This window comes from Crocodylus siamensis, chromosome 3, assembly GCF_052110815.1.
Source record: "Crocodylus siamensis isolate JL-2025a chromosome 3, ASM5211081v1, whole genome shotgun sequence".
Classification (NCBI taxonomy): domain Eukaryota; kingdom Metazoa; phylum Chordata; order Crocodylia; family Crocodylidae; genus Crocodylus; species Crocodylus siamensis.
Window position 1 is genome coordinate 57,358,517 of NC_143397.1, and position 26,973 is coordinate 57,385,489.

Below are 26,973 nucleotides of genomic sequence, written 5' to 3' on the forward strand. Positions count from 1 at the left end.
TATACCTATTGTCTAGCATTAACAAACACAAGTTTTTAAATGTGCTGTGAGAATATGCAAATATGTTTTAAAACATTTGCAAAATTTCAAAATATCACAGCAAGAACTCAAATATGCTGTTGTTCGACATATATGACATTAATTAATATAAACAGCAGCTAAGCAGGTATTCCAGTGACACTCAGAATTTATCTTTACCTCCAAACGCTTATCCTTGTACCTTGAGGTTATTTGAAAAAAACAAAAACCAAGCAAATAAAAAAAACCCTGAAAGTAAATGACAGACTGCCTCCTTCATCAATATAGTTACCTACTCAACACAGAAAAAGTGTGGCTATTTTAACTGATTAATTTTTTTACAATGGAAAAAACATGCCCCTTTAATAACATGGGGGAGCTGCTTGGTAAAAGTAAACAGAATGATATGGCAAATCTTGAATTAGGGACAGGCAGGAAGAGTTAGTCATAGCAAGTCTTTTCTTCCTGTATGAATTTGTATACAAATGTACATGGCAGGGGGATGGAAAAGGGGGTCTGTTTGTTTGTTTTTTGGTTTTCCATTTGTCAAACAGGAAAGCAGAGAGAACGTCAACAAGCTATAAAAACCATCTTGCATGGCTGAACTACCTTTCCAGCCTGTAGTTATGATATGAGGCTGGGCTGTGAGGATGCTGTGACTTGAACCAGCAACCTATCTGAGGTATTTGGAGGGATTTTTTCCATGTTGGGTCAAACTGACAGATAACCAATTGAATTCAAGGCGAAGAAACAAGAAATAATAGTAGGAGATAATACAGAAAAATTCAATTCGCGGAACTCACAGCAGGTGTTCTGCTTGCTTAAGGTTAAAAACAGCCATCTCCCAAGACAAGGTAGACAAGACATAGGATTTCAATAGTGCATCCTGCATAGGGGAGGATGAGTGGCATCAGAAAAGAACTGAATGTTAGGGGTCATCTGAGTTACTAGTGATATGGTGAGATGACTGTAACAGTGCTGGATTCACTAAAGGGCTGTGTATTAGAGCAGGTGGGCAAAGAATCATAAAAAACAGGGCTATCAAGGACATCAGGATCATTTAGTCAAATCTCCTGTTCAAAGCAGGATCATTCCTTTCTAAACCATCCCAGTCAAATGTTTATCCAAGCCTGCACTTATAAACATCCCATGACAGAGATTCAATAACCTCTCTCAATGACGTCTTCCAATTTGTAACTGCCCTCACAGGTATTAAATTCTTCCCGATACCCAACCTAAATTTCTCCTTGCTGCAATTTAAGAGTATTATGAGTACAGGTCTACCCACCTCAAGGAGCCAGCCAGGCAACTTCATGGGTAGAATGTGAAACCGGCTGCCATTTTCACGGGCTGATCACAGCAGAAGCTATCCATGCCTCTGATTGGCCAACGGGCCCCAATGGCCACACCCCTCACTGCTAATTAGTTGCGAGGGCTGTCCATCATATAGCTCTGCCCCTCATTGCTGACTAGTTGCTAGGGCTGCTTATTGTGTGGCCCTGCCCCTCGCCGCCAATGGGTGAAGGGAGTGGGGCTACATGACAGGCAGCCCTCTCAGCCAATCCACAGTGAGGGATGGGGGCAGCAGCTATCCTGGCCCGCCCTTTGTGCTGGAAGCCCCTCTCCCCTTTCCCCCTCAGTGGGCCGCGCAGGCCACAGTGCCATGAGGACTGCTGGCTTCCTCTGGGGAGTCAGCATTTAATTTTCAGTAAGTTTTTTCTTCCCTGCAGATTTTGCAGGCATTGCTCGATTTCACAATTTCCATAAAATTTGCAAAATCGCAATTTTGGTAGGGCCCTAGTTATGATCTCTAGGAGCAGTGCCCAAAATTAAACACAGTATTCCATATGAGGTTTTACCTGTGCCAAAGACAGTAAAAGGATCAATTTCTCTCCTTTGTAGCTTACATTCCTGTTAAGACACCACAGTATGCTATTGGTCTTCTTTTGTGGCAACAATAGCACACTGCTGACTCAATCAGCTTCAATCCACCATTATACACAAGTACTATTCTGCAATACTGCAGTTTAGCCAAATGCTCCCTAATTTATATTTGTGCATTTGATTAGTCCATCCTAAGTCCAGTATTTTCCCTTGTCATTACTGAAATTGATCTATTTTCAGACAATTCTCCTAATTCTCAAAGTAATTTTTAATAGTTATCTTACTCTCCAATCCTTCAAAGTCTCTGCTACTGCATATAGTTTGATGTCATCTGCAAAATGTATTATTTACTCATCTGCATCCTACAAGTCATTAATGAGGACATTAAACAGTATCCAGGACCTCCTCCCAGGTAGATGTTGAGCCACTGATGATTTATCTTTGAGCTATGTCTTTAAAGTATGTCCCCGCCCTACAGTCATTTAATTTAAACTCACTTACTTGTGAGAATGTCCCAAGAGAGTGTCAAAAGTCTTGTTTAATGCAAGGTATATCATTTCCATTTCTCTCCCTGCATCCATAAAGCCAGCCACCTTATCATAAAAGGCAATCAAGGTCAGTTAAGAATGATTTGCTCTTGGTAATTCCATATTGGATGTTCCTTTCACTTGTTATTCTCTAAGTGTTTAGGAAGAAATTCTTTGATGCTATGATCTAGTAGCTTTCTGGGTATCAAGGTCAGATTAACCAATCTGTAAATTACTGAGTCCTCCTTGTTCCCTTTGTTAAAGAAGGGCAGTATATTTTTCCCTGTCAAACTGCTTCGCAATAGTCCTGACTTCCAAGAATTCTCAAAGATAATAGCCATCGGCTCTGCAATAGCCTCAGCCAAACCTATGAGAATGCTAATAAGAATCTCAACTGCTCTACTGACTTAAAACACCTAGCTTGTCTATTTAATTCCTAGCCTGATTTTTTGCTACTGTAGACTGATTATCTCCTCTCTGATCCTCGCTGCTGCATCTGTAATCTGACAGCTGACCCTTTTTTATGAAGGTTGAAGTAAAAAGGCATAAAACACCTTAGAGTCCTCCACATCATCCATTATTAGATTTTCTTCTACATTTACTAATGGACCTACACTTACCTTGGTTTTCTTCTTACTTCTAAAATACTTCTAAAAAGGGTTTTTATTGCTTTTTACATCCCCAGCCAGCTGCATCTCAAATTTTGGGTTGATCTTCCTAATTTTCTCCCTACATGCCAGTCCTCTACCTGTCTTTATTCATCCTTAGCATTATGGTCCAGTCTCCTGCTGGACTTCCTTTCTTCTTTTGCATTGAGATAGCACATTTTGATCTTCTAAGAACTAGTTCTTCTAGATTTGTTTTTACCTTCAACTTGTCCATCATTCCCATGAGCTAGTTAAATTGTGATTTTCTGAAAGCTATGATTTTATTCTGCCTACTTTCTTCTTTTCTTTGTGATCCTGAATTTCATGGTTACTGTCATCCAAGTTGCTTTCCACCATCAAATTCTCAACCAACTCTGCCATATTTGTAAGCAGCAAATCAAGATGTGCTCTTCATTCTTCCTCCCCCTCCCCCTGCCAGTATGTTTCTGCAGCATCTGAGCTAAAATCTAATACACTCCAAAATCCTGCTTGGCTGTCTTTGTATTGCCATGTTACCCTTCCAGCAATATCATAATTGAAGTCCCCCAAGAGCACAAGTCCTGCATGTTGAATAATTCAGTCAGTTGTTTGAAAACAAGTGTCCTACTGGTTTGATGGTCTAGAGGGAGGGTGCTTAGCCCCTGGCTCATGGTCAGATCCAGCTCATGGAGCCATGTGATCCAGTCTGCAGGGCTCCCCAAGGGCCAGAAATTTAGCTGCAGGGAGAACCATGGCAATTAACATAGCCACACCACTGCCAAGGTAGCAAGCCTTGCAGACCAGATGACATGGCCCTGAGTTTAGGATACTACAGACACACACAGGGTTGGAGCAACAGGACCCAATCCAATGAGCATGGAGCTGGGGCTGGGGCAGTGAGCCTGATCCAGCACGGGGCCAAAAGGCTGGGCACCACTGGGCTAGAGCAGACATCCACTATGGACATGTCCTTTCAATTTTCCCTTTTTCCCTTAACACAGATCTAGTCAACAAGTTTACCTCCCCCTTTGTCCTGTAAAGCAAAAAAAAAAAAATGAGTGTTTTTAACCTATACCTTGTTCCCTTGCCTCTTTCCCAGATAAGTTATATTCATCCAGGAAAATATTTCTATCATATGAATATCCCATTTATATACAAATGTGTTTGTGTTACAATTCTAGAAATCACTACTAATAAACTATCTATTGAAATATCTCCATTTTGTACAAGGTATGGTGGAAGGTTATGGACAAAGTTTAGGTTATATGAACATCCTCACTTTCTATACTTAAGCAAAAGTTCTTTTTCATCCTAATCTAACACTGAATTTCAAAGCTAAGTGATTTTTTCAAATTGTTTACAACATTCATTACACTCCCTCCCCCCAAAAAAACTATAATATTCCAGGTTTTCAGCCACTCAAATTATTGATATTGGCATACAACTACAAAATAAAGGCTTTTCACCCAGGAATATAGAATCTCTTATACAAAGATCCAGTTTGAGTTTACTTTGGTCTTTCCTAATTGCCTCAATAATTACTGCTAATGGAATTCAGGTCTACAAACTTCTCACTTAGCAATGTCTATGTTTCTCTGCAAGTACTTGTGCTAGTTTCTCTTCTGTCTTTTTTATTCAAAGTGCAAAGCTGAATAACCAATCATATGAATAAATTTTTAAATGCACAGCTTAAAAAATCCTGGTTCTGATCCTATACCTGTTGAAATTAACAGAAAAGCTCTCACTGATTTTAACAGTTTATGGTTACCTTCCCATTGTCTTTGCTTCTAGGTAAATACAATTTCCGTATTAGACACAAAGTCATTTTTTCACATATGATTTCAATCTCCAAAATAAAGTAATTCATGAAATTAAAGTAAGAGGTCCTCCAAAGTTTACCAGGTCCCATGCTTGGTCAGATTTCATCTCTTCAAGCATTTTGAAATTTGAAACACTTGAAAAAATGACATACGAATCATTTTATGAAAGTCTTAAGTAATCTGCAACTGATTTTCTTCTAGATGCAACTAAATACATCAGTATGATAAACAGAAGAAAACATGCCATTTTAGAAACATTATGCATTTATGATAGATTGTATAATTTGTTTTTTATTGGAGTCTGAGCATTTTAAAGTAGCTGCCTGTAAACATCTTACATGTATACAAATAGAAAAGTGAGTAATAACAAGGCACACAAAGATGATCTTTTAGATAACACTGAGAGAAGTGAATGAATTCAGAATTAAGAAATGCTACTGTTCACCTACAGTAATTCATGACAGCTGTCATGCTATATAAAAGTACAATTATTCTTCTGGAAGGCTCTACTATTTCCCCAAGTCCATGTTATACAACATGACAGGAAGAAAAATAAGTATCAGTACTCCTGAAGTACATTTCTACTTCAGTCAGATTAAAGGTGATGAATATGAACATGCACCATTAACTATTGTAGGTACCATTGATAAAGTGCACATTTTGTTTCTCATAAAAATATAGACAAGGAGAGGACTGCATGCATTTGTCTTTTAAGACTGTTTGATTAAAATACCATTAATAAATAATGTCTTACATTTTGTAAAGTATAACTTCCAATTTTGTTAAATGTAAAAGAGAAACACTAATAACAGATTAACCTAATTTACCATTTTTACACACTTGTGACTGTTTCTCATGTTATATGCTTAGTAGAAATGGTGTCAAAAGTCTTATCTACATTCAGACTCCCAGCTAGTTAATACTAGTTCACATAGACCTGAGCTAGTAGCAGTGGTAAAATTGGCAAATATTTCCCTAGTGGGGTCTTGGTGATGTTAACTCTTTAGCCAGCTCAATAACTTAGTAACAGTCCCTGTATGCTATAAAAAGTCATGCCTGCCTGCACAAGTCCAATTACTGTTATTCTCACGTGACAAAATGGATTTCTAGGTCTACTGATACACCATAATAATGATTACATGGTGCTATAAATGCTAGCAAGACTGAGCAGTATGATCAGTGACTTCATATGATCATTCTCTAGTACTTTTAATTTCATTATATAGGTGTTACATTTAACTGCCTGTATATTTTCCTGACAAATGTTTTCTTAGGCAGGAGGTACAGTATGGAAATAAAAACTATGTTTCAATACTTGGTTAATTCACTGAAAATTCAACTCTGTTGAGTTCCACCTCTTCGATTTTACTTACAGTTGCATCTTTTAAGTGACAATTCTTGCCATGCTTATTGATCCAATGCCTCCCCTTCATGTCATGAAAAAATGCAAATTATAGTTGAAAGAGAGAAACAAAGTCACACTGATGAAGACTCTTCATAATGGCAATCCAGTAATGTCCCCCTTCCCATCTCTCCCCAAAAAGAAACCCTGTATTGTTCCCATTTCTTCAAAACTGATGTTATATATAAAAAGGCATGGATACAGTAGAGGCTGTTTAGCTTCTACCAATGTAAATACTACAAAGTAAGTTTTAGTAAAACAGATTATTTGTGTAGTTTTTAATATTCCACCGAGTGCAAAACCATTAAATTGGTTTTAATATATCTCTATGTAAATTAAGTAATATTGAAGCTGAAGTGAACTGCAATTCCAAGTCCATTATGAAATGTCATTCACAAAAGGCTGGAAAGTTTCTGATGCCTGATTTTTGATCATTCAAGGATACAGTAAGTAGCATATGTTCATAAAACTATTCTTGGAAAATTCCCCATGAAATTTATTTGTAAATGTCAATGTTTACCAAATCAACTAAAATTTGATAGAATAAAGTAAACAAGCCTCGAAAAACCATTTGGGTGTTAAGAAAAATATATAAATAACATTTCAGAGTGTGTTATTCACCTCAGGGAATATACAAAGAGATCTCATTACAACAGATAGACATGAAATGGCCTACTATACTGTCAACAATATTTCCATTATAAGTCTGTCTAATAAAGGAAACGGTGATCATTTTGGGGTGTTGTTCAAACTTGAAACATATAGCGAGGAAATTCTTTCCATGTTCTATTTAATGGTTAAGTTCGGAAAGTTTGTATATTTACTGGGGAATTCAATCCAATATTTACTGGGGAATTCAACTGGTCTAGTAAGCCTTTTTAAAAGTCCGTGATTTTACAGATCTTCTTTTACTCATCGTTTCTAAAAGACTGGTTTATTCTTCATGACAACAAACCAGTTTTTTTTTTTTACAAGACCAATTAAAAGTTATCTTAAGCAAATATATATATATTTTTTGGTACTTTTCCCACTTCACTACTCTATGCTTGCCTCATAGACACACGGGCATGTTAAAATAAACCCAGTCTAACAAAATATGAAAAATAATAGACCTTATGTGTCCCTGCCTGTGCAAAAACGCCAAAGCAACATAATATAAAAATACAATCTTATAAATATTTAGGTGTGGAAATGGGTGGACAAAAGGGGAAGAATTCGTCTAATTTTATTTTTAGTATCACCTGTCAGCCACATCATACGCAACTGCTGACACTTTCCAAGACAAGGCAATAATCAGCAACCACATAGGTTGGGGTCTAAAAAGGTAAAAAATGTTTTTGAACAAAAGGTGGTGAATTCTGCCTGGCTGGCCTGAGTTTCAGTTAGGCAAAGTAAAAATAAAAGTCAATATCTTTGTGCTGTGGAGAGGCATTTGCTCTAGAGTAGGAAATGGGAAGGAGAAGCTTTCCAAAGAGCTGGACAAAATGCACAAAAATTTCAATCCATGAACTCAGGTAGAGCTTTTGCAGGGCCAGGGTAACGTGGACGCTTAACTTGCAAGAGGTTATGTTCACTGAAAGCAGCTGAGGCAGTGTTCAAGGGGCTTTTCTTCCCACCCAGTGCCCCACCTTCAAAGTTCCTCAAGCAGTTCAGCTATGCTTAGGTGTAATGGTCTTCAAACAAGCACCTTTTGATATTATACTGGAGCCCTTGGTGCTATTTGACATGTGGAATTCAACAGCCCATTTAGACATATTGGGCTGGTTTATCCAGTTCAATTTTAGTAGATAAAGTTGAAATTTGTGTATTTAACTGTATTTTGAAGTTTCAGTTTTCATATATTAAAAAACACCAAAAAAACAAGGAAAAAGAAAATGACAGATGTCCTTTGGAAGAACACTTACTCTGTCATTGTTTACCAAACACATTAACAATAAAGAAAATCCAAAATTGGATCACAGTATCTTTAACATGGAAAGAAAGTGTGGTTTTTAGTCAAAAGACAATTAAGATATGTCTTTGTTTTAGAGATACTGTACTTTCCCTCATACAATATGCCCCATATAAAACACCTTGTTTTAGGAAGGCAGAATGTAGAATTAAAGATTTTCCCCAGAGTCATGGCCAACTGTGTGAAATAGAGAAAGTCCTCCTAGAAACAGAAAGTGTCCAAGAAGTGTGGCATCCCAAGACACAATCTGGTTGAGGCAACAGGGACTCCCTACTGTGGCTGGAAGTGCCTGCTGTCTCCTGAAATGTCACTGATTTTGAACATCATGTTCCCAAGAGGTATAAGTCTATGTCACACCTGGCTATGGTCCCAGATCCTTGAAAAGACAGTCACAAGACTGTCATCTCTTTACTATAAGGAGCTCTTTACACAAGTTCCTCTAAATAAAGTGTTGTTTTTATATCACCAACCACTTCAAGATAATACCAGCAGCTCACTTGCTGCTGCAAGCACAAGCTACAGTGCTCAGTCAACAGTCATAACTTCGTGAGATTTAACACAAAACCTCACCCCTTCATCTTGCTGAACCAGTCAAGTGGCAACCATCTTGGTAGCTGCATGGCATGTGCAGTGTCTCCAGACTTGCTTCTTTTCCAGCAAGAAAACCAGCTTCCCCACTTAAGACATTCACCCCAACTGAGGGTAGTTTTATTTTTGGGAAAAGGTGTGTGTTGTATGCAAGAGAATAAAGTATGCCTTCACTCAACACGCAGACTTTTATTATCATCAATATAATAATTTTCATTGTGCATCTGAAGTCACTTAATTCAGTATGCCAGGTTACTACATTAGGCATTATGGAATCTCTAGCCTACACGCCATGCACAAGTTCCCTTATTAAAAAACAGGATTTAAAATTTTAAACAACTTTGCAATACAGTCCTAGCACAGATTGTCAAATATGGCTTGGGAAGTTAGTCAAACAACTTTATTGAAGTTGCACATCTAAATTCTAGAGGTAGTGCTGAAAATCAGTCTCAGGGCTTAAGTTCTTGAAAGGAATATCCGAGTCAGTCTTGTTTGTAAGCTCTTCATACATTTATCTAAGTTGAAAAGCTAAGTTAAATGCTGAGTAACGGCACTATGATCTGGAAAAGGTATGATTACACTACTGACTGAAAATATACAATGCACAAAAGGGAAAACAGAATCTTCTGGAGAGGAAGATGAAAAATAAAGCACCGTATAAGTATCATGAGACACAACCACTAAAAGTAATAAGTGCAAGTTTAGCAAAATAAATTCTAAAATTAATTAATTACATGTCAACCACCTTAAAATATGGGATTCTAATGTCTAAGAAAGAACACTTGAAATTTCACTAACTTCTCAGTCATTCATGATTTAGGCCAGGTACATGCATTCAATTTCTACTGCCATTCTCCCAGTAGAAACTAAAATTGTACAGACCTTCAGGCTTTTTCCCCACAGCAAACAATGGCTGGTCTAGGAGAAAAATAACCCAGCAACAACCATGGTTAAATCATTCCTGAGAGAGTTCCTCCAGGGAGACTGAACCTGGAGATGTGGAGGAGTAGAGCTGGTGGAAGGGCTCCCTGCCTCCCTGTTTAAGGCCTGGGGGGATGCTGCTCCTCTCCCACAGACCAGGAAGAAAGGAGATCAGCTACTGCTCCGTGCATTGTTTCCCAACCAGGGAACGCCGCAGTTTCAGGAAGAGGTAGGAGGCTTTACCAGATTTTTCCAGCTTCGCTATACTACCCCAGCCACATAACTGAGTGGCAGGGCGGCAATTAAAAAGTCAACAGCTGAAGTGGAACTCCAGTAAAGCCTCCCCAACCCAGTTCCCAGCTCCTGCTGCTTCCCCCTTGCCACCACACCACTGGGCTGAGAGAAGGAGCAGGAGCTTAAAAGCTAGCAGTGAGAAGTACAGCTTATGGACCCCATTTCCAGCTGCCAGCTTTTACATCACCACTCTGCCGCTCAGCAAGGTAGCAACATGGAGCTGGGAGTGAGCCAGGAGCTAAATATGGGAGGCTTCCTGCAAGCCCCTTTCCCAGCTTTTAAAACGACCACACCACCACTCAGCTGGGCAACAGGGTGACAAGGGGGAGCCAGGAGTCAGGCTGGAGAAAGTTTCTGCATACCTGGTTTCCAGTCCCTTCAGCTTTCAATTAGCAGCCACACCACTCCATTGGGAGCCTGGTATGCAGAGGCTTCCTTCACCTGGCTCCCACTCAGCTGACCCAGAGCAGAAACGCCCCTGCACGGCTGTAGGTCAGCCTAAAGCAGTGCTGAGTGAGGCAGGCTGGCATGTCCCAGCTGCCACTTGACAGCCTGCCCTTGTCCCAGGCAGGAGAGAAGGGAGGCTGTTAATTAAAGGGCTGTGGGGCAGGAAGCAACCCTTCATTTTTCTACTGGAAGAAATGTCTTTTGGTAGAAATGTATGTCAGTAAGCAGCCTTAGGAGAGAATAAAAGGAAATGTCCATTCTGCTATTGAAAATGATGTGTTCATTCTTAGATATGTTAAATATGGAACTTTACAAATAGCCTCCTACATTACCGGAGCCAACAAGATGTAGGGAAAATGGGCCTTCTTATTAAGAACTATTGGGCACCTTTACACATGCTCCAGGGTTGGGGGGATACTTTAATTACAGCAGCTCTCAGGAGTCACTCTAATTAAAGCACCCATAGTGTTTTGTGTATTCAGTGTCCCACACTTCACAATAGCAGCTAGGACACTTTAACTAAAGCTCATTAACTGAACTTAAAGCACCCAGATGCACAAGGACACTGAATACATGAGACAGCAAGGCTGCTAGAATGTATTAATTAGCACATTCCAGAAGATTCAATCAATCAAGTCTAGAATTACAGTGCATCGGAGCAGGCATCCCTGCACATCTACAGGTACCCACTGTTAGCAGAACATTTCACATCAAATTCAAAACCAACACGTAAGTACATCTTGGCCAAACGCTTTGCTAAATTGATATATGGTTAATGATATCAATTAAGCAAAAGTAATTAATCATGTGTGTCACTGTAAGCCCAAAGATTTTCAGTGGGACTACTCACATGCTCAGAGTTCCTAAGTGCTTTACAGAAGTGAGGTCCCAAGCCATAAAGCACATTGCTCATGTTCTGCTAATCTAAACACATATGCTCATTTTATTTCATTTCCAGAACTTCTTTGATACTCACAATGAAATTTTAATAATTTGCTTTTTTTGTCAGGGCTAGTATTTGATCCTTCTATCTCATTTTTCTAATAGTTAAAACTAAGACTGTCAATTACTCGCAGTTATGCATGTGATTTTTGTGTTAATTTGTTTTTGAGTTAATTTCCTTAACGCCCATTAATGGCTGCACACAGGTGGCCAGCAAGCAACCAGGGAGGGTCCTGGGAATAGACTCAGCAGCTAGGTGCAGGTAAGTGTATGTGGGTGGCAGGGGTTGGAGGCCTGGGTCTTGGGGACCACCTATGGTTTGTGTACGTGTGTAAGGAGGGGCGGGTGTCACACCTTCACAAATTTCCCACCCCCAACTCCCAATCATACAAAGTACCTGCAAAATTTTGCATAATTTTGAGTTTTTAGCTATGCAATTAACATTGCAATTCATTGAGACTAATTTTGTTAATTGCACAGCTAATTGTGATCAAATGTTTTAATCATCTGACGGCCCTAGTTAAAACTCATTCATAAATATTTCAATCAGAAACAGTTTTTCTACCAGAACTATATGGCAAGGCTGGAAAAATGCAGGTAAATCTTACAGTACTTAAGAAAAGAAATAAATGCATAACAACAAAGAATTCATAGACAGCAGCAATGTTTCAGTGAGTTAAAAGAAGATTCTTACTATAACATTTTTTGTCTATTTTTCTCTATAAAATCTAAAACTAAAAAAGCAAATATCAGTAAAGTTTAATATGGTGAAAAAAGGAAGATGAACATTTCAAGATTAAAAAAAAGACAAGAAAAAAAGGATTAACACACATCCAGCTTTCTAACTTATTTTCAATGTTCCCACTTTCTAACTTTTAACAAAGGGATAACAAATTGAGCCTACACAACATTTACAATTCCTTACCATATATTTAAAAAGTAATCTTCTGTGTTTTTGTTTGGCTTCATATGCACATAAATGTGTATAAATGCTGCCCACTTGTTGCAAAAGTTCACAATCTTTTTAACTTTCAACCAATAGCAGCAAAACACAACCTGATTTCATCAAGGCTAAAATTTTGAGTAATGCCTACATTTGGTCATAAACAAGTTTCTTTCTACTATACGAAATAATAGATATGCCAGAAAATAGCTGTCTAAATGATTTACCCAATATAGACAGACATCAATTTGAAAAAGTCTGACTTGCTTTAACAATCCATTACCCTTCAGACTGCTATGAATCATCACTGACTAATACTGTTCAATACAATGGGTTAAATTTGCTTTTCTACAGTTTAGTGTTTTTAGATGCTATAATACAGTTACCTGTCATTAATGATCCAGTTCAGACAAAGATTAAGGGAGCTAAGGTTCTTGCATCGTTTTACTATTTCCATCACTGTTTCATTGTCCAGTTCTGTGATATGACGTAGGTCCAGGCTGGAAAGGTTTCTTAGCTATTGAGATAAATACAATAGAGAGGAAAAAGTCTGAAATGCATTCATAAATAGCAAGTACTGACATATTCTATTATAAAAGCCTTTTCACCTTTCTAGAATCATATGCAGTACAGAAAAAGTTATGTTGGGAAGATGTAATTATACTTTTTGGAAAAAAAAAAAAAAGGAGGGAGGGGGTTAGAATAGCAATAATAATAATAGCAATGAGACGACCAGAATTCTCCTTTAACTAGGAAAGAATTTGTTACTGAAAATGTAATACAATTAAAACAACAGAAAAACTGTTTTTAGTACTATAGGAATGTTCCAGTTCACCAGTTAAGGGCCTTTTAGTATTCCCATTACTAACTACATTTTTCCATCTTTACTACTTAAATAGATGCAAAATAGTTATCTGGGCTTTGACTTGGCTTGAAATTATATTTATTAAATTAGAGTATGTCAGTATTTTTTCTTCATTTTTTTTGGCGATTGTACAAGTTCAAGAAACTGAAAATGAACATTTTCAAAAACTTCCTGTGATCCTAGAATAGAAGCATGTGACTCTGACTTTTAAAATTAATCTTTGCAGGATATCTCATTGCTTGTCCACATTACAAAGCCATTACAAATGACAGTTATTTGGTTTGGAAAAAAATGGCTCTGCACATGCATAGTGATTTTTTTCTAACAAAAGACCTTCCATTTAGCATTGCAAGTTATGAATAGAAACTGTATAATGAAAAGTAAGGCATGCATTTTTTAAATGCAGAGGGATGTACTGAATGCAAAAACTTCAATATTATCCAAAAAGCATACTTGATATATGCCATCTAATCTACATTTGAAAAGCATGTACTTTTCCTCCCCCCACAGGCAGAAAGGGGATGGTAGAGGTTCCATATTATTTCCAAAACCCAGGTAAAGGCAGCTAGGAAGCACTCAGTTTTCTAAAAGGTTGGCCATCATTTTGCTACAAGGCTTTGGGAGTTCTGTATGACAATGTTTATGTTGGCACACAACTATAAATTTTTCAGCTGCATGGAAGTCAACAGAATAGTATAGAAAAACAACGATAATAATGAAGTAGCAATATACAGAAATAAAATATAAGTATAATTTAATTCCACATATTTAACTATGGGTGTATACAGATGTTCAGGAGGTTAGATTGAGTTAAAAGTGGTCACCTGATTTGACTTATTTCACCTACATGTGGACCTTACATGTAGATCTCTAGTTAATCTGATTGAGGTGACAAACTGTACAGAAGTTCCCCAAAGGGGATAAAGATAAATCATTATATACCTAACAATCACTTAAAACAAGGGTACTCAATCTTTAGCCCACAGGCCAAATGTGGCCCATGGAGCTCCCCACCAGTCTGGAAAGTTGGCAGCATGGGAACAGTCAACAATACCACTGTCAACTTCTCAAACACCAAGCCCTGAACAGCTGGTCAGAGCCTGGCTGCATCCCCATCCTGCACCAATGGATCAGAGTTAGGCCATGTCCCCTTCCCCCCTCAGGCTGGGCCATGGCTCCTCCCCCTTCAGGGCTCAGTTGGGGTCTGGCCATCCCCCCTGCACCCCTGTCGGCTGGGTTGCAGTCAGGCCATGTCCCGTTCCCCCACAGGGCCACGGCCAGCTCCTTTGCACTGGTGGAGCAGGCCTGCCCCCCTCCTACCAAGCCCGCTTCAGGCCCTGGATGGGGACAATCAGCTGAATCCAGCTCACAGCTGGACCGGGCACTGGATTTGAGAACCACTGGGTTAAAAATGGCAGGCCCTATCTAGCTTTAGTTCATCTGAGTGGCATACTAAAGTTAAATTGGCATGGTTAGACCAATCTAACCAGATATCTGTATTAATTCAGAGCATAGCCCCAGGACTGGGAAAGCCCAGCTATGCCCCAGACACAAGGAGGTACCTTTCCTACCCCCTCCCCTTGCCATTGGGCTTTTTTAAGTCCCTGCCTCCCCCATCTCCAGATGGACAACCCCCATGCAGACCACCTAGCCCACTTGAGCAGATACATATCTACCTGCAGCTATAAATCGAAGTTGCAACTAAGGGTGCTTGTACATGTGACATGGGTTTAGTCCTTCAGGGTTGCATTCTACGCCCCTTAAATTGAAACGGTGAGTTAATTGAAATGGTGGGATTTATTTTTCTGTCACTGTATAGACATCATTGTCCTAGCAGTCACAGGTGCTTGCTGAAGGCAGAAGCAGTGAGGGGCCTGGTCGTTCCCCTCCCCCCCCCAGTGGATCCTGCCTGCTTCTCCTGTGGCTATGTGCTGCTGGCAGGCCAACTGGCTCCTGATCTGCATGGGGCCTCAGTCCTTCCCTTGACATTGGCAGTCTCCGGGCAGGCTCCTAACAGGCTGGGTGCTGCCCCAGCTCAGAGTCATGTTATCTAACTCTTCCCAAGCCCGCCAAGGCTTCCAGTGCCCTGTGCACTGTCCCCACCACCTTCTCCAACCACCATCACACCCAGATGCCCTCCTGCCACTTCCCTATGCTACCCTGGGGTAAGCCAGCCTGTTTCCAGGCAGCCTCAGGTGTCTTCGCAGCCACAGGTGTCTGCTGAAAACAGTAGTGAGGGGCCTGATCCTTTTGTTTTGGCAGAGCCTGCCTCCCTCTCCTGCAGCTGGGAGGTGAACTGACAGATTAATGGCTGCAACGTTCCAACTTGCAATGCTGCAAACGTAACTACATCAGAATGTGGTTTAGTTTGTGATGCTGCAAACTCATTTAGACTCTCCCCAATATTTGCATAGGTCTAAAGTATGATGCCATTAAGCCACATAAAGGGAAATTTTCATCACATGTACATGGCAGCATTGTCACATGCACAAGTGTTCTAAGATTACAACTGAAAAGGACTAGAAATATTTTGCTACATTTTTTATTTTATTCATGCTCTCTTTTACAGCATGCACACACATACAGGAGACACAGTGAAAATACAAAGATCCGATCACTTTCTCCAGTTTTTGCGGTTCTTTATGAAGATAATACATGAATTCATTATTTTAAAGATTTATAACGTGATTGTGAAACACAAAACCAGGAAGAAAGTCAGAGACAGAAGTAATAATCCAAACTATTTTTATTATTCACTCCTGTTTATATTTCCTCATATGTCCAGGCCTGAAATCAGAAAAGAGAAAAGAAAGGTCCAACAGTCCTATCAGCATCCCTTTTTTTCTTAGGCAGCTGCTTGTTCCATATTCAGTTCCCATTTCAGATAGAATGGAAAACTTAGGTAATAGAAAGCTCCATGAACAAAAAAGCAGAACAGATTGTGAACAAAGAAAAAAAACACACCAAAAATAAAGGGGAAAAAAATTAAAGATTTTAAAACAGAAAAATTATTATACTCATCCGAGATGGCCTCCTTGAATAATACAAATCACAGAACTTCATCCAGTAATGTTGACAGCAGTCTCATAGTATCTAATAAAGCTGAAGAAAAATTTTGGAAAGGCATCCAATTCAGTTTATGACCAATAGGATTACTGTACTTAGACTTGGATATCCACCATGCTTGAATTGAACAGCCTCACTATGGCACTCTCATCCAAGTGACTATAAAGGACTACCCAGAATGATGACAACCAGTGACTTTACATCCCTTAGTAAGTTGTTTCAATTGTCTATTTCCTTCACTGCTGAAATCATGAACCTTATTTTCAAACAAGATTTATCTATGATCATATTCTAAATAAATCTAACATCAACAGAAAGTGTTAAAAAAAAAAATCAAGAGTCTGGCATGGAAATCCTGAGGCTTTTAGAGTACTAAAGGCAGAGGATTTTATTTGACTACTGAGTTTTGGGACTTATGCTCAAGGCATATGCCATATGCTTAAATCATATTTTACAGCTTTTCTTAGCAACTAGAAGAGCTAGACTTTTTAAGTATAATCACTCAAGTCTAGAACCTGTAGCTTTGAGAAGAGAACTAATATTGCAAGATCTGTGATAAAATCATGAGAGTTGACAACACTGAGTCTCCCTGTGCTTGGATCTACCTGGTTAAAAAGATGTGTCCTGTGAGCAATCTTCTCTGCATACAGAAATGTAGTCACGTAGATATTTTCCAGGAGTGATGAAAATAACTTAACCTTTCCCAAGACCAATTTAATATCTCTAACCTTCTAATTACAGTAATTTTAAGGATTACTTGTAAAATATAAAGGATCACCATTTTCAATTGGAAATCTGATATTTAAATTGACTACCCTTTTACATTACAATCTTCTTGCAAATGCATAAGGAGCAGAAGGATGTACTACAAACACTTCTATGAACAGCAGGAAATACTATTACAGTATTCTAATATTATAAAAGCCTTAATCTGCCTCTCTGTCTGTCCATAACGCTTTATTTACGCTCTGATTGGCTGATGAACAGAGTGAGAAGAAGCGTTCAGACAGGTGGCAGCATGCTGCCATGACGGTGGGGAAACAGGGGACCTCGCCCCTGCTGCCCTGCTCCCCAGAGGTGGCAGCAACAGAGTGGACAGAATGGGGGGGGGTGGCAAGGCCAGCAGTGCTCCCTGAAGGTGGTGACAATAGAGCAGAGGGGGGTACAAGGCCACTGGAGCTAGCCACCTCTCCCCCCACCACGGTGGCGGTGGTGCAGGGGAGGGAGGGGGGTGGGAATGCTGAGGGGAGCAAGGTCACCAGCACTGGACACAGCCCACCCCTCCCCCCTTCTCTCATCACCTCCTACAGGGCCAACATGGTGGTGGTGGCAGGAGGAGTGGGCCCAATGTCGGGGAGCGTGCAGGTTGTGGTGGCGCTGGTGGGGGGAGGAGAGGAGTGGGCAAAGGTCTGACCCGGGGGGGAGGGGAGGGGAGGGGAGAGAGCCAGAGCTGGGGGAGAAGCCGGCCAGCCATGGCACTGGGGGGGAACAGAGGGCCCAGCCTAATACAACAGTGGCTGAGGGGGGGCAGGAGTAAGCCTCCTTATAGATTCATAGATGTTAGGGTCAGAAGGGACCTCAGTAGGTCATTGAGTCTGACCCCCGCCCTGGGCAGGAAAGTGCACCGGGGTTAGACAAGGATAGGGGAGAGCATCACCTCCTTTGGAAGCCCATTCCAGATTCTGGCAACCCTTACTGTGAATAAGTTTTTTCTAATGTCCAACTTAAATCTGCTCTCTGTCAATTTGTGTCCATTGTTCCTAGTTACTCCAGGGGATGCCCTAGTATATAGAACATCTCCTATTCCCTGCTGCCCTCGCCTGGTGAATTTATAGGCAGCCACAAGTTCACCTCTCAGTCTTCCCTTGCGAAAGCTGAAGAGATCAAGGTTCCACAGTCTCTCCTCATAGGGCCTTCCCTGCAGGCCTCTGACCATATAAGTGGCCCTCCTCTAAACCCTCTCAAGATTCTCTGCATCCCTCTTGAAGTGTGGCGCCCAAAACTGGATGCAGTACTCCAACTGCGGCCTGACCAGTGCTGCATAAAGGGGAAGCATCATCTCCCTGGACTTGTTTGTCATGCGTCTGCTAATGCATGATAAAGTGTGGTTAGCCTCGTTGATCACTTCATCACATTGATGACTCACGTTCATCTTGGAATCAACTATGACTTCAAGATCCCTTTCTCCTGATGTGCTACTGAGAAGGACATCCCCCAGCCTGTAAGTGTGTTGGTGGTTCTTTTTGCCTAGGGGCAGAACTTTGCACTTGTCTTTGTTGAACTGTATTCTAATTTGTTCTGCACATTTTTCCAACCTGTCCAGATCTGCCTGGATCTGTTCCCTACCCTCTGATGTGTTAATTTTGCCCCATAATTTGGTATCATCTGCGAAGTTGGACAGGGTTATCTCCATGCCTTTGTTCAAGTCACTGATGAAGACACTGAATAGCACTGGTCCAAGGACTGAGCCTTGCGGGACTCCACTGCGCACATCTTTCCAAGTTGATATCGACCCCTCTACCACCACTCTCTGAGTGCAACCCCTAAGCCAATTTGCCACCCACCTGACTGTGTAATCATCTGCCTCACAGCCTGTCAGTTTATTTGCAAAAACAGAATGAGACACTGTATTCAAAGTCTTCTTAAAGTCTAGGTAGATGACATCTACCTCGACTCCTGTGTCTAAGCATTTTGTGACCTGGTCATAAAAAGATACAAGATTAGTCAGGCAGGATCTACCTACAATGAATCCATTCAGATTTCCTTTCAGCATTATTTTCCCTGCTGGGCTCCCACAAATGTGATCCTTAATGATTTTTTCCAGAGTTTTTCCAAGGATAGAGGTGAGACTAACTGGTCTATAGTTTCCTGGTTTCTCCCTTCACTCCTTCTTGAAAATAGGAACCATTTTGGCCCATCCTCCCCCTGTCAGGCCCAGGCCCACTCCTCCTCCACCCCCTCCCCCTGCTTTGGCCCTAAGCCCACTCCTCCTGTCCCCCCGCTGCTGCTGGATCAGCTCGGGCCTGTTGTTCCCCCACCGCAGGAGCCAGGCTTTTCCCCACTCTCAGGCCCAGTCCTCCCCCACATTTGGCTTGCTCTTCCCCTCCCCCCGCCACTGGGGTGGGGAGGGTTAGGAGCAGGCCTGGACCCCAAGCAGCAGGAGGGAAAGGGAGAGTGGGCCGGGGAGGGCATGGGCTCCATCCCTGCCTGTTCCCCTCCCCCCCCGTCATTCTTGACAGGCAATTGGCTAGTAACCTCATAAATCAAGATATCAAAGATCCGGAATTATCAAAAATCCATCACTTTTTAAAACTACACTCCATCAGGGAGTAGCAATGGCTGGTCCCAGAGCAGCGGAGGGGGAAATTTGCGTGCAGCAGCTGCCGCTGCCATCCACTACCCTGTGACACCTGTCCACATGGAGCCACTGCTCCAGGACCAGATGCTGCTACCCACTCTGCCCTGCCTCCCCCAGAACTGGCCACTGCTCCGGTTTCAAAATCCAGAATTTTAACATTTCTGGCAGGTGCTCAGTCCTAAGCATGCTGGATTCATTAGGTTATACTGTACTAAAAAGTTAATTTTGGCATGTTCTAATATTAGACTCCATCAAAAAATGTATAAGGGTCCAACTCCCTCTCCAGGACTAGGCATCTGTCTGTATGTTCTGGACCGTCATTTCTTATTAGAAATATTACACTATTATCCCTAAATTCTAAAAGGCTTCGATAGCCTTCACACATATAGAATTTCAACAAGCCTGTAAGTCTAGAGATATCCTGACCTCTCAACGCCACAACACCTAAGACTGCCATTTTATGCCCCCTAACATAACAAAAAGGAATCTTTCCCTGTTTATGTGCTGTAATATGTAACATCAGTATTCAATTTGATCATTAAATCAAAATGGAAACTCTCTCAGGCAACAAATAATATTTTATGCCAGCTTCTTTCCCCTGTTGCCATCAACTCCAAAGTGGAGAAACTTTAGAATCTAACAAGATTTGGAGAAACAGCAATGAGACTTAAAGCTAAGGAGTAACTTAACATAATATACATTTATTCCTATTTTTAATAATTATACTTGCTTTTAATAATGAATATAATTTCTGCATAGGTTGCAGATATATAAAAGGAGGCATAATAGGGACCAAAGCACACACAATTATGCACATTTCTCAAGGCTCCTCTACATGTTATATCTATTGTGCAATTACCTAGTCAATTGTGCAATAAATTTAGGCTAGTTACATGTGTATATTAACTACCACATCTTAAAAAGGTTGAAATAGCTATACATTTATTGCTCAAAAAAAGTGTAATAACTTTATAGCTGGTTTCTATCCAACTTCAATTTGGACATGTAGGTAGTCTGTGGCTGGGAGACTGCAGCTGCTGTGATCTCCTAGCTGCTGGGGAGCATAACACACCCCTGGGCCTGGGAGATAACAGCCAATGAGGTCTCCCAGTCTCATGGATAGAGGGTTACTCTAGACAGTGAATGGGAAATTGAAGCTCCTCTCATCTCTCAGCTATGGAGCACTCCCTGCATGCTCATGGCTGGGAGACTGCAGCAGTGCCCCATGCCTGTGGGGACAGACAGTCCCGCAGATAACAGGGCTCTCAGTTCCCACTGCCTGTGTGGCACAGCCAGGATCAAAAGGCCCATCAGGCACAGGACTCTGGGTCCTGACTGCATGTGGTTCCTGCACCTGTGAGCCTCATCAGCAAGGCTCCCAGCTATGGGACCCTGCTTCTTGCCAATGCAGGGGGAGCTCAGGATTGGGCTCACCTACACCAGCAATAAAGTGTGGTTGGATCTAACGTGTGTTCCCACAATAGGACCTCCTGCCATAAACATGCAGCATGGTAGGAGGCACAATTGTGTGGATCACACATTATATCCAATTGTGCCTTTACCTGCACATCTACAGGGGGCCTCAGAAAAAGAACCACAGTCCATTTCTGTTAAATAAATAGTCATAGTTATCTCTAAGCATTTTTATAAATGCTGTCTAAAGTAATCTTTAGTATATGCTGGAACGAATAATTGCATTTAGGTAATACTGACACTTTAATTAAATTTACCATGCCTACATGGGAGAATAGTAATCCTATTCAGTGACTTAAGTCACCAAGGATTTGATTAAGTAAAGGCTTACAACTGAGATCAGATAAATGGTCCACTTCAGTAGTTAAACATTAAGTCAAAATATTTTTAAAAAATTGGTAACTTTGACTGTAGGCAACCTTTAGAACTGGTTTAACAGCAAGTTCTAATTTCCTCCGAGTCAAACTTTATAAAGAAATTAAATATATTTATTCCCTCTGATGAAAAATAGGCACAATCAGGGACATGGTCCCTGTTAACAGGTTAAGTGCAGGACACTTCTACAGGACAGATACAGGAGGTTAAGTGGCTACTTCAACTGCTGACATGCTCTCTGGAACCCTAACATATGGTGTTATGGCAGGGACATAGGACATTTGCCAGTACTGTATAAACTGAATGCATGCAACAATGTCCTTCCCCCTTCCAGTTCATGTGTCTTATTATACTGGGTAGCACTAGCAGTGCTGCTCTCTGCACAGGACAGGAGCTACAGATTTTGTGTGCGCCTAAAAAGGCAGTTGCTATTTATGCAATGAAAGTGCAATAACTGCTTCTGTGGTTATCTTAATCTGCTTCAACAAAATGACATTAGTCATATTAGATAATCTCGCACATCACTGATCACTATAATACTTTTGAACTAACAGGCCCAATTCATGTCTTGTGATACTCCATTGAAGTCTGAAATGGATTTACACTAGTCATGAATTTGGAGGATAATCTTAATAAGTGTGTCCCTTCAAATTTTGCAACCAGTGATATGTGCACCACTGGCACTTAGCCAATAAAGTGCATGTACAAACCTTCAACAAATCAGTGTAAGAACGTTTTATATTTCAGTCCAAATAAACGCACACCCAGCAGCAAATCTGGAAGACCTTCTCCTTCTCCTGTTATAACTGAAAAATGGATCAATAAATTATAAGAGACTGCCACCAAGAAACAATTCGAAATAAGCAAGTATTGCAAGCTAGTTACTGCACTTCCCAGAAAAGTTCTAAATAATGCACATACTTGCCTTGGCTTTTCTGGAGAGGAACCAATGTCTGATATACCACTTTCCCCAGTAATTAAAATATCTAGATTTTTTTCACAGTATCCCACGCTGGTAACAAAAGGGGAGGGAAGAAGCCTGAGATTCACAAATAGCCATTTGTTGGTCTCAGCCCTCATACCTCCCAGGACCTTGCTTTGGTGTGATATGTAGGAGGGAGGTGGCTGGACTGACCAAATAATCATTTGTCAGTCCCAGATCCTGCATCAGTCTTCTGATCATATTGCTGCCATTGAGCACCCAGGCAATAAATAGCTCAACATGCTTTAGGTAATACAATCTGCAAACACTCCTCACTAGAAAAGTCCCAACTTTGCTATGCTATTATAGTATTTAATATGTTTGACTGCTTGAATCTTCGGGTGCTAGCATTTTAAGTGCCGTTAACATGTCTTAGGTGTAACTTGTGGCATGGCCCTAAATCTATCATCAGTTTCCTTTAAACTATCATATCATCCTGTTTACAGTCTTCTTTTTATTCCTATTTATGATTATTTTAATAGCATAAATGAATTGCAGCCAACAGAATGTACTTGATGAAACATGTCAACAACCCCACAAATCATAAGGAACACTCTGATGCCCAATGAAACTGATTGATTCCACATGACTCAACTATCACCTATTCCAGATTACATTACCATTTTAGTTGAGTGAATGGTCTTGAAGAGAGTAGAAGATGAGACAAGAAGACCTTACTGAGCTTCTAGTACATGTCTTAGAACCAGCTTCATCTGTACCTCTTGTTTTCAAAGATATACCAAAAGGGCCATATGAATTTTCAGAAGCATAAGTGATCTAGAAGTTTACGTTCCATTTATTTTGCATAAGAGCTCAGCCCCAAAGTCACTTGCCCATTTTAGAAAATGTATCCTCTGTCATCATCTCATGAAGAGTGCCTTAGAACAACTGACCAGAGAACTCAAGGAATATTTAACATTTAACCCTTGGAGAGATTTTTCTGTTTGTCATACAGAAAGAACTTCCTTTATTCAGTTCCCATTTTTATCAAGTCACTGTTAGCCTTCTTTGCAAAGGTAAGCTGTTGACTCATATTCAGCTTACTGCCCACCAAACCCCAAGGTCCTTTTCTGTATCGCTGCTGCTTAGCCAGTCACTCTGTACTGGGTATGCATGAGATTGTTCCATCATTAGGTGCAGGACTTTACACTTGTCCTTATTGAACCTCATGCAATTTCATTGGGTCCAATCCTCCAAATTGTCTAGGCCTCGCTGAATCTTAGCTCTACCCTCCGGCATATCTGCTAGGGCTGTGCAAAACAGCACCATTTCATTTAGATTTCCATTTTAATGGGACAGTGTTTTGTTTTGAGTGTCATTTCATTTTGAAGCACTGTTCCATTTCATTTTGTTAAAACTGTTTCACTATTTTGATGTTTCGTCCATAGGCTATAATGGGGAAGCACAAAACTGCCTATACCTGTTGTTTCTTGGCATATTTGGATGAAAATGGCAGGGATGGTAGCCCCTTCTGAGGGCACAAAGCCTGCCAAGGTTCAAGGATATAGGTGCCAAGGTTTCTGGGAAACTGCACCTCAAAGTCTTGAAAGCAAAAGTTGTGTCACTTGTAAGTGTGAAGGCACAGGGAAGTGAAAACTGCATAGATGGTAGCCCCTGCTAAGGCTACAAAGCCTGCCAAGTTTCAAGGAGATAGGTACAGGGGTTTCTGGGAAACTGTACCTCAAACTGCTGACAAGCAAAACTCATGACGTGTGACTGTATGTGTGTGTTAAGGTGCAGCTGTTTTTCCAACTCTCCCCAGACCAGTAGGATTGGAAGGGACCACAGGGAAGGATCACAGCCACTGGCCAGCTACACATGTCAATATCAGAGCAGTCCTTCCCCACTCTTCCCCCTCCCTCTCCTAGGTTTCTGTTTCCCTGCAAGCAAGCCCAGCTTCTAAACTCGAAACCTTTCAAAACTTTCTAAACATTTTGCCTGCCCTCGTTTAGTCTCAAGACAGTCTCCAAGCCTTTCATTTCAGTTCAATTTCGCTGGTTCAAGCTCAAAATGAGTCAAAGCAGTGTTGAAATGAAACTCTCAGCAAAACACAGCCCTAATATCTACTACTCCCCTCAGCTTGGTGTCATCCATGAACTTGGTGAGGGTGCACTCCATCCCATCTTCCAGATTGTTGAGGAAGATATTGAACAAAATCAGCTGTTGGACCAACCCATGGGGCATTCCACTTGATACTGGCTGCAAGCTAGACATCGAGCCATTGATTAACACCCTTTGACCCCAATGATGCATCCAGTTTCCTGAACCTTACAGTCCATTCATCCATGCTCTCCTTCCTTAGCTTGCTCACAAGAATGTTGTGGGAGAATGTAACAAAAGCCTTGCTGAAGTAAAGGTATATCATGTCCACTGCTTTCCCTACATCCAGAGAGCCAGTCATCTCATCAAGCAATCATGGTCAGGAATAACTTGTGCTTGGTGAATCTATGCCGACTGTTCCTAATTATCTTCTCCTCCAAATGCTTAGAAACAGATTCCTTGAAGACCTGCTCCATGACTTTTCCGGGGACTGAGGTGAGAATGACTGGTCTGTAGACTCTCTTTCTTCCCTTTCTTAAAGATGGGTGCTATATTTGCCCTTTTCCAATCATCCAGGGCCTCTCCTGATCACCACAAGTTTAAAAAAATAATGGCCAGCAGCTCTGCAATCACGTCAGCCAAATTCCCTCAGCACCTTTGGGTGCATCGCGTTCAGCCCCATGGACTTGTACACATCCACTTTTCTCAACAGTCCCTAACCTGTTCTTTTGCCACTGCCAGCTTCTCACCTCCTCCCCAAACTGTCCTGCCAAGTACAGTAGTCTGGGAGCTGACCTTGCCTGGGAAAACTGAGGGGAAAAGTTATTGAGTGCTTCAGCTTTTCTGTATCCTCTGCCACTAGGTTACCTCTGGATCAACACTTTTCCTGATCTTCCTCTTGCTGACACACTTATAGAAACTTTTGTTCCCTTCATGCCCCTGGCTAGTTGCAACTTTAGTTGCACTTTGGCCTTCCTGGTTTCATCCCTGCATGCCTGAGCAATGCCCTTAGTCAATTTTCCATTTCTTGTAAGTTTGCTTTCTGTGTTTTAGCTCATTGAAGAGTTCCATGTTAAGCCAAGCTTGTCTTCTGCCATACTTGCTAGTCTTATTGCACATTGGGATGGTTCATTCCTGCACCCTTGGTAAGGTTTCTTTAAGATTCAACCAGCTCTCTTGGACTCCCTTCACCTTAGACTGGCCTCCCAAGGGATCCTGCCCATCAGTTCCCTGAGAAAATCAAAAGTCTGCTTTTCTGCTGCTTTCCTTCCTTCCTTTCCTCTCTTCTACATTCCTTAGCAATTCTTCCTTGTTTGAGAGCAGCAGGTCAAGAAGAGCATGACCCTAACTGGCCTTTCCAACACTTGCACCAGGAAGTTGTCCCCAACACTCCAAAAACTTCCTGGATTGCTTGTGCACAGACCCTATCAGCAGATGTCAGGGTGAATGAAATCCCCCCCCATGAGAAACAGGACCTGCAATCTGGAAACTTCTACTATCTGAGGAAAGCCTCATCCTCCTGGTCTGGTGGTCTACACCACAGCATCATCTTTGCTGCTCTCCCCTTTGACCCTAACCCAGAGACTTTCAAAAGGCCTATCTCCAGTTTCATACTGGAACTCTGAGCAATTATATAACTCATTAACATAAAGTACAACTCCTACTCCTCTTCTCCCCTGCACAGTGTATAACAGGAAGCATAGTACTCCAGTCATGTGAGTTAGCCCACCAAGTCTCTGTTACTCCAGTCGCATCATAGTTTCATGTTGTGTGAAGACTTCCAATTCTGTGTTGCTTGTTTCCCAGGTTCTGTGCATTTGTGTACAGATATCTGAGGTAGATAGCCAACTGCCCTGCTTTCTCAGGAAGAATGAGGAAGCCTGCCCTAGGTGTTCCCCCTCCTGCTTGCACTTCCTCTGGGTCACCCACTTCTCTACTTACCTCAGGGCTTTTGCCCCCATCCCCTGGCAACCCTAGTTTAAAGCCCTCCTCATTAGGTTGATGAGCCTGACTACAAAGATGCTTTTCCCTTGCTTTGTCAGGTGGATCCCATCTCTTCCTAGCAATCCTTCTTCTTGCAACAGCTTCCCATGGTCAAAGAAGCAAGAGTCATGGTATCAAAGAGAGAAAAAGCAGGAGTGAGCCTGCCTCCATAGCCTGGAGCTTAGGGCACTCCATTTGGACAAGAGAGACTTGTTTCCCATTGCCAGGTTATTTCTGGTTTTTACCCAGTGACTTTCCAATGTAAAATGCATAAACAGTCCTGGGAGAAAGAACTGGAATCCCCACCCCTTAGAAGAGAGCCCTTATCACTGGGCTACAGAATCACACTCCCTCCTATTTGTTCTCCACTACCGCCAAGTTTGAGCTGAATGCTGTCACTATGAATTAGGCTGATTTTAGATGCCTCTCCAGCACCAAGATGGATTGCAGCAGTTTAGGCAGGAACTA

The 26,973-nt window shown here is 41.3% G+C and overlaps 1 protein-coding gene across 1 annotated transcript in view; it reads right to left on the bottom strand.

Moving 5' to 3' along the window:
• Positions 1 to 26,973, bottom strand: part of FBXL17 (F-box and leucine rich repeat protein 17) — a 505,276-nt gene that overhangs the window by 304,592 nt on the left and 173,711 nt on the right. The window contains exon 6 of the mRNA XM_090038355.1: positions 12,750 to 12,880. Within this exon, the coding sequence (XP_089894481.1) occupies positions 12,750 to 12,880 (131 nt within the window). The remainder of the gene's footprint in view (positions 1 to 12,749; positions 12,881 to 26,973) is intronic.